This window comes from Aedes aegypti, chromosome 1 (genome assembly GCF_002204515.2).
Source record: "Aedes aegypti strain LVP_AGWG chromosome 1, AaegL5.0 Primary Assembly, whole genome shotgun sequence".
Classification (NCBI taxonomy): domain Eukaryota; kingdom Metazoa; phylum Arthropoda; class Insecta; order Diptera; family Culicidae; genus Aedes; species Aedes aegypti.
The window spans coordinates 222,218,092-222,226,435 of record NC_035107.1 but is presented as its reverse complement, the minus strand read 5'-3'; the positions used below and the strand labels follow the sequence as shown (position 1 = coordinate 222,226,435).

Below are 8,344 nucleotides of genomic sequence, written 5' to 3'. Positions count from 1 at the left end.
TCATTGGCCTTTTCGAGCGGGGGCCAATGAATGATTTGGAAAAAGCGGTTATTGGCCGTTTTGAAAACCGAGTTTATAACGGTAAGTTTTATGATTATGTTGACAATGTTTGCATAGTTTGTGGGTGTTGGGAGATGCTATCGAATGGTATCAAAACCCGATTTGTTTACAATTTGATCATTGGCCCTTTAGAATTGTTACGCGAGATATCATCAGTAAACACTTCGATAAATCGCTTCAACTTTAAGCCTTCAAGTTGTGCAATGCTTGAAGGAGCTCAAGTTTTTCTTTCTTCATTCCATCAGCCCTTAATTGCTTGAATTTTCGATTCAGTTCACGTTCCTTCTTTCGCTGTAATACTTCTTGAAGTTTCAGTTCACGAAGCGGAGGCTTTTTGCTTTTTGATTGCCTTTCTTTCCACACGTTTACTAGCCTTTACCGCTTCAGCATTTTCTTTTTCCTTCTCTCTCTGCTCAACTTTCTGCTTCTTTTCTTTAATTGCATTTTCCTTTTCTTGTTCCAAACGGCAGATTTCATTTAACCGCTCCTCGGCTGTCAAAATCGGAAAAAAACTTTCGAGCATAATTTCGATGTTGCTTACTTCGCTTCGGTGTTGGTGGCGTCTGTAAAATTTCATCGATACTATTGATCTTCCTTTTACAGTCTCGCTGAACATTAGTACATTTCGCCAAAGCTCCAGAAGGTTCCATCGTGTGCATACTGTCCAAAGTCAACCTTAGGTCATCCTCTGCTACATCGATATTACTTGCATCATCTTCCAGAGCCCCTTCATCTGGTAGTATTTCCGCGTTTGCACTTTGGTCTGTTTCGCAAGTAGGGCTCGAACAGTCCAGCGCCTTATCACTTTCAGGTAGAAGTGTCAAATGCGCTGCTAGCAGTTTTTCATACAGGGATTGAATAACTTTTTCTTCTTCAGTTAGGCCTTGTTGTGTCCAGAATTTATTTAAACGTCCAGCTCCAATGCAACCTAATGCTTCCTTCATAGTTTAGATCGGAATCAAAACGTAATCTTGTGAAATATTTGCATTCCGGTCCTCGAAAATTGTTGACTGTTCAAAGGGAGTCGTCACAGCTTTGTCCTTCGTGTCATAGGAATGTGATGGTAGTTCATTTACGGACTGTTGTGTGCCTCGCGCAAAGCATTTGGTAAAGTCGATATTCTGGGCATCGGAAGGAAACAATCCACAAGCACGAAAGCCATTGATTATGCTGGACTGCTTAATCCCAGCATCAATGGCTTTTTGAAGAACAATCGGAAAGCACTTCAACGACAATAGTTCTCCCCCGTTATCAACTCGCCAATCACAGACAGCCGTATTCCAAGCGTTTTTAAGCGGTTTGAATATAGCTACGTCAGCTGGCTGTGTAATCCGGGTTGTATTCGGATACAGTGCAACCAAAACGATTCCCAGATCTGAACGCAAATCTGCAACTTCAACAGCCATGTGTGAGGAGTGTCCGTCAACGAAGTAGAGAACCGGAAACTTTACTTTCTTTTTGAGCAGAAACGGGTAAAATATTTTCCTAATGTATAGCATGAAGTTTTCCACATTCATCCAACCATTAGGACTTTTGCCGATTCCCCATTCTCCTGGAAATTGCTGGAGTACATCCGGCCGGATCCTTTGAACCGGCAAAAACACATCCGGCGGAACTACACTGCCATCAGCTCCAAAGCTGAACATAACTGTCACGTTTACGTGTCCATCAGCATGTTGAACCTCATACACATGTTTGTTCCCCGGCGTTGCCAACACTGCCTTCGTAGTGGGATGGAGGAAAAAAGATGTTTCGTCTCCGTTGAAAATTCTCCGCGGGTCTTCAAGTGCATCCGATATCCCTTCGCTTACCAAATACTCCTTTACGCTTGCAAACCATCCTCGTATATCCGATTCCGACACCTTTGAGCTTGCGGTAGTTACTTGTTCGGGAGTTCTCAAAGTGATGTCATCATGCCGGGCCAAAAATCCTGAGAACCATTTTCTTACTGCAAGTTTTAAATGCTTCAGGTGAGCTATTTATTTTTAAATGATAATTTATTTACCTGGAGTATTATTATTGAAGGGATTAGGTCTGCCGCTGGAGTCCAAAAATTGTTTCACCTTGAATGCAAGTGTTTTCTTGACAACAGGAAATCCCTTGCGTTCCATGTTTTTCAACCAGGCCACGATTTGTGTTTCCTCTGCTGGCAGGAGGATTGTAGGGGAACCTTTGTTGGTTTTATTACACCATTTGTCACTCAAACGGAAACGTATTGTTGACTCGGAAATTCCATGGGATTTGCAGGCAGAGTAAATAGTTTTTTCCTTGTTTATGATGCATTCAATGCACTTTTTGATGGCATCTTCATCGTAAAAATGCGGTACACGGCGTCGCGTTTTCTTCCGTTGATCCATTCTGAAAGTTATCAAACTAATTTACCTTGATTAAAACACGATTTAAGCATATTTTCCTTACTTTTTAAGCCGGAAAATCGAAACGGGAACCATCAAAATAGAAAAACACTAAGCGGCACCTGTGGAACCTGCACTCACTGCGGTTTGTTTACATGTGTCAAAAAGTGATTCTAACCTAAAATCTATCGCTATTGCAATACCACTATTATAAGAACAGCGGTATATTAGTGGTTCCTATAGTGGAGTTTACGTTTTTTATATTAAATGTTTTTATTTTATCCATTATTGAATGAAGTGCAAATAATTATGAACTTCTAGCAGAAATTCATTTTTTCTTACAAATCAATGTGTTTAAGGTGCAAGAGAAAATGACACAAAAGTCAAAACTGAAAAAGCAGTTTTCTCCTTTTAAAACAACAAATTGATGAAAATAAAAAGCACATAGCCTTTTATTTGGCAAATAAAAGAGCTGTGTGTTTTTATTTTCTTCTATTTGTCTATTTAAAAAGAGAAAACTGCTTTTTCAGTTTTAACTTTTGCACCATTTTTACTTGGGCCTTAATAGCAAAAATGCGTTATGAAAAATGGTTATCGCGTTACCAATTCCTTAACTGGCGTTCAGCTTATTTCTGTCTCCAAATAAATTAACTTAAAATGTATTAAAATTTCGTTTGTGAAATATTTTGGATGTACCTTTCATGCAAGGGGTATTTCTAAGGGTCACTAAAAATAATAAATAATTAGTAATAATCATACAACGATAAAATACAGAAGAAAACGATGTATTGCCACTATTACTGGTACACCCACTATTACTGGTACATCCACCCTATAGGTATTCAGAATCGTTATTCACACGAGCCAAAAAAAGATATGGGAGAATGGATTTTTAAACTTTTTTTAAATTTTGATCCGCCCTAGTGATACGACCTCTAAAGCAGAATATGCATTTTTACGCCTTTAACTAGGCTATGCTTGCTGCACCAAACAAGGGAAACGAGTGAAAAAGTTAATCGAGCAAACGCTTCTCCGCTATCTGGTGTGGCTAGCATAAGCAGCAAAAACTGATCTGAGACCAGACATAATTTGGGTTATTTCGTTTTCGTCGTAAACAATGAGTGTTCCCCCCGTTCTAATCCCATCAAGGCACAAATTGTAGCTCTCCCAACCCTGTTTAAATAAATAAATAAAAAAAAACACACAAACTACCATAATCTGCTTCAAGGTCGTCAATGTTTGCTCATCATCGTCCAGAAGGTAAACCCTTCTCACTTTCGTTAGAAAGATCGTCGCGAACGGATCGAATTGTTTGGGCGTAACGTAAACCTATCAGTTCAAATAGCATTATGAAATGGACAAGGTCGGTGAAGGTTCCGTTCCCCTCGGTGTGGCATCGATTCCAGGCGAAAGACCTCACGAGCCAACAGTTGGTGTGGTATCGGGTTCAGGATCTACCGGAGGATCGTTTCGAGGATGCGATTCGTCACATGTGCGACTACTTTGCGCGCGATGAGCTCATGAACCAAGCCAAGGGCTTAGCTAAGGACTTGGTTGCCATGGGTGACGTAGTGGCCCTGTGGAAGGCAATGCTCCCGGATAGAATGTCCTTGGTATGCTTCCGGGAAGGATCGGATGAGATCGTGGGAGTCAACATACTGGATGTGGCTTCCAGATCGGATAAGGACAATGCACAGGTAAGTGGTTTTTTGATATAACAAGACTTTATATGGGAATGATATGCTTGTCTTATCTTGTAGTTCAACAGCGCAATATTCCAGGCGATCTACGACACTATCGAGTATGTATCGCATCAAGCGAACATCTTCGACCGATACAACGTGGATCACTATTTGAACGCAATGGGTCTTTCCGTGGATCCAAAATATCGAGGACGAGGCATTGCCACCGAAATACTTCGAGCAAGGATCCCACTCTGTCGGGCCGTTGGCCTCAAACTAAGTGCAACATGCTTCACTGGTCCCAATTCGCAGACAGCGGCCACTCGTGTTGGCTTCCAGGAGGATTTCACCATCACCTATGGTGAACTAGCACGTGTTGACCAACGTTTTAATTATCCCGGAATCGAAGAGAATTTTTGCAAATATATGAGCTTGAGAGTTGATTGATTGCAGATGGCAAGAGAGCGTTTTATTTCAGCGAACGCTTGGCGCAAGCGCGCCACATTTGTAAACAAACGCATGCGCTCAAAGCGCGACTTATTTCCACAACGTTGATTATGTCAGCAAAATCTTATCTCTGAACTGGTAGCGTGCTGATTGTGGTAGACATTGTCACCGGTCTTATCGGACAGCCGTCAGTTGGTGTTTGACAATGGGTTGGCAGAGACCTGCAGAGCCTGCGGTTCCGACCGTTTGGTACACATTCCAGGCGCCGGATCCAGACAACGACGGCCAGCTGGCGACGTACCGAGTGGAAGATCTGACCGAAGATCGCTACGATGACATGATCCAGCACTACACGGACCACTTTGTGGACGATGAACCATTCTGCGAAAACAAGCAGCTCTCTCAGGACGAGTTGTCCATGGCGGAGATTGTGGGCTTCTGGCGGTGGTGCTTCGAAAAACATATGACGGTGGTTTGTTACAAGGAAGGTTCGGACGAAATAGTCGGAGCGAATCTCTTGCATGTGAAACATGTTGAGGATAAAGACAACTGGGATGTAAGTGGGATTTCAGTAAAATGAGTCCTTCCAACTAATCGCTTTTCCGTTGCAGGTTCTGCAGAGCAAACGGATTCAGGACATTGCGCATACCAACGAGTACATGACGGAGCAGTTTAACATTTTCAAGCACTACAACGTGGATCACTACCTGACGGCGTACGGATTGGCCATCAACCATCGCTACCGAGGTCGAGGGATCGCTACGGAAGTGCTGAAAGCGAGGGTACCACTGTGCAGAGCGTTTGGGATTCAAGTGACCGCAACCAACTTCACTGCCATTGGGTCTCAAAAAGCGGCCGAGAAGGCTGGGTTCAAAAACGACTTCGAAGTGACGTACGTACTGTGCTAGGAATCATTTTCAAAAATCAGATCCTCATTGATTATTTATCCTACAGGTACGATGACTTTGCAAAAATGGGCCCACGATACAGCTTTCCAGGAATCAAATCGAAGAGTCTAAAGCTAATGAGTTTGCAAATTCAGTAGACGATGAATCAGTTCCATGTATGTTAGAAATAAAGTGATAAGGCCGTCAAGGCTAGATTAGTAGAAAAAGAGATAGATAAGCATATTTGATTTGATGAATCCGTGTCGCTACTGTTGATTACAATACGATACGAACGATATTTGCGGAAAACGCTGCTTATCTTGATCCATGCGTTCTTGCGTTCGTAGGTATGCGTTTGATTGGAAACGAGACCAAGCCCAAAACTTCATGCGTACAGCTTGCATGCAATGTTGTATGTGTTCTGGCGTTAAATTTCTTGTATTGACCATGGGGTGTGCTGAACACAAGTCATAAAATTTATTTTTTTCAGATTATTTTTGGGTTATTGAAATGTGGCTTTTGGATCTTTTCGGGTACATAATATTCTCGACTTTCCAGGGCTTTGGTAATTAACCTTCATTCAGCCAACATACGTTTCACATGCAAAGAAAAAAACATATGTGCATAACTTTTTTGTTTCTCGATGGATTTTGTTGAAATTTTCAGTACTTTCCGAAAAACTCTTCTAGTTTACGGTCCAGAAAACTTGCGAACATGGTTCAAGTGGTTCCGGAGTTATTCCGGATCGTCTTGGGGTATCAAAATTGGTCACATGCACATCATCCATTCAACGGATATCTCAAAACCCAGATGGGCTAGAGGGTTGGTATCTTTGGCAAAGTTGTTCAGCAAATCATGAGTTTTTCGGCAGTAATGAACCTAATTGGGATTTTCTTTTCAAGGTGATACTACAGTATGGCCCATAAAAAAATGCGAAAATAGTCATATCATGTTTTATTGTAGTTTTTTCATGGAAAATGTGAATTAAACTTGAATATTATTCATTACTTGTATTGTTTAATCTATTTAGACTCAGTTTTTCGTTTTGGACATGATTTTTATCTGTTACTTTCACCTTAACAGAGAGGAATTGGAAGCATACCTTCAAATTTTATCATGCGGACGTCGAGTTCAATATCTGTGTGATGGAAGCTTATAAAACATCAACGATGGCATGAGATTCTTCACAAGCCTTGTCTCCAGTATACGCCCATATCAAATGATAGAATTGGTTCATAGCTAGAGCATTGGAGGCTTAAACATATTTTCGAAAAAACGGCTCATTTGGAAGAGCTTTGATTGAACGTTCATATAAGTGTGATAAGCGGATCCGTTTTGCTCAAAACCTATGAGCTAGTATTGATATAAGTTGTCTCTAACCGCAGAAACAAATTTCATCCTCGAAAATCTATTATAGTCCTCCGTATTTATTTTTTATTCAACTTTAACAAAAATTGAAGGCATATCAAACATATAAGACGCAAATGCCCTCAAAACTATGACCCTATCAAAATATTTGATTGTGATCGTGAAAAACAAGTTCTCTAGGAACACCTCTATCCTCTGATACCAAACAAACTCAAATTTTAATAATAAAGTGTGGTTTTTGAAGGTGGAAATTTTATCACCAGAGTATACGACAATCAGACGCTGTTTCTAGCTTTGGGCGGACAAAACCATTGAACTTCTTTGCTTTATTACATTTTTTAGGACAGTAAGAAAAATATGAAAACAATTGTCCTGGATATCAAAGTTATGTCAGAATATACTACAATAATCAGAAATTACATTCACTAGCAAATACAACGAGAATAACGCTTAAGGATGCTAAATTCACGTTCAAACAATTTTCGGATTTTTTTATGGGCCATACTGAAGTTACAAGTTTTCCCTAATCTTCCATATCTCAAGATCCTGATGAGCAAAGTTGTTAAGCAGATCAAGGGCAATCTAATTGGGAATCAATGAATCTAGCTAGGTAACGTTAATAACAAATTATCTCCAATCTTATGTATCCCGAGATCCTGATAAACTAGTCTTCGGCGAAGTTAACAAGCAGATCAATGCTAGATGGCTCCAGTTTGTCTTCGGCAAAGTTGTTCATATCGTTGCGAAAATTTTAAATTCTCATAGGGCAAAGGCTCCCTTAGTGGAGGTAGCTCGAATAGTGGAGGTAATGTGTTTTGGCATGTTTCAAACTAATAAATAATTATGTGATAATTTTCTATTATATATGATGCGAGAATGATACAAGTAATTGAATAATATTCATGAAATTGAAACGTTAAACTATTTAAAACAATTATTTTGCTTAAAATTTTTGCTCCTTTGCATCTATAGTGGTGCATCAGTACCTATAGTGGAGGGTCCCATAAGAAATCAATGGTTTGCGCCACTAGAAGAACCAAAACATACCTCCTATTATTGGTGCAAGGCTTTTTGCAGGGAAATTTTAAATGAATCGTAATTTGTATACGTTTGTATGATAGAAGAATTATAAATCTGTCGACTGTAACGTTAAAATTATATATTTCATGATTTTGTCACCATGATTTAGCAGTTTTCCCTTAGGTGCACCACTAATGGTACATTATGCTTTTCTCACTTGAGTTGTACCTTACGCAGCTCACAACGCACAGCCACAATATGTGAGTTGGTCATCAATTTGTTTTATTTGCCTGTTTTCACTCAAAGCCTTATTTTTGACGTAGGACTACGTCTTTCTTCTCTAAACAGGAGTGAAATTGGAATTTCAAAACACATACCTGTCCAAATAGTTTGATAACTATTTTAATAGAGAACGTTGATTTCAAGCAAATCTATAAATAGGGGTGCCAAAGAAAAGTTGACGGTATTTGCTTTTCACTCTCCGCTTGGATCGCATCTCAGCAGGCAACAGATCGGCTTGCTCTGA

At 40.1% G+C, this 8,344-nt stretch overlaps 2 protein-coding genes across 2 annotated transcripts; both read left to right on the top strand.

Annotated features, from left to right (window-relative positions):
* The first annotated feature begins 3,343 nt into the window (after nucleotides 1-3,343).
* Nucleotides 3,344-4,609, top strand: LOC5576922. The gene is made up of 2 exons (XM_001662969.2): nucleotides 3,344-4,111; nucleotides 4,175-4,609. The coding sequence occupies exons 1-2, from the start codon at nucleotides 3,764-3,766 to the stop codon at nucleotides 4,541-4,543; spliced, it is 717 nt and encodes a 238-aa protein (XP_001663019.1). The 5' UTR covers nucleotides 3,344-3,763; the 3' UTR covers nucleotides 4,544-4,609.
* A 37-nt stretch (nucleotides 4,610-4,646) lies between these two features.
* On the top strand, nucleotides 4,647-5,659 carry LOC5576921. Its single transcript, XM_001662968.2, has 3 exons — nucleotides 4,647-5,099; nucleotides 5,155-5,435; nucleotides 5,498-5,659. The coding sequence occupies exons 1-3, from the start codon at nucleotides 4,749-4,751 to the stop codon at nucleotides 5,586-5,588; spliced, it is 723 nt and encodes a 240-aa protein (XP_001663018.1). The 5' UTR covers nucleotides 4,647-4,748; the 3' UTR covers nucleotides 5,589-5,659.
* Nucleotides 5,660-8,344: the final 2,685 nt, after the last annotated feature.

What these genes read in the sequence shown, in the direction of transcription:
- LOC5576921 (XM_001662968.2), top strand. Translation starts at nt 4,749, where the DNA reads ATGGGTTGGCAGAGACCTGCAGAGCCTGCGGTTCCGACCGTTTGGTAC. An exon ending in AGGATAAAGACAACTGGGAT is followed by an intron (nt 5,100 to 5,154) that starts GTAAGTGGGATT and finishes TTTCCGTTGCAG; the next exon opens with GTTCTGCAGAGCAAACGGAT. An exon ending in AAAAACGACTTCGAAGTGAC is followed by an intron (nt 5,436 to 5,497) that starts GTACGTACTGTG and finishes TTTATCCTACAG; the next exon opens with GTACGATGACTTTGCAAAAA.
- LOC5576922 (XM_001662969.2), top strand. Translation starts at nt 3,764, where the DNA reads ATGAAATGGACAAGGTCGGTGAAGGTTCCGTTCCCCTCGGTGTGGCAT. An exon ending in CGGATAAGGACAATGCACAG is followed by an intron (nt 4,112 to 4,174) that starts GTAAGTGGTTTT and finishes CTTATCTTGTAG; the next exon opens with TTCAACAGCGCAATATTCCA.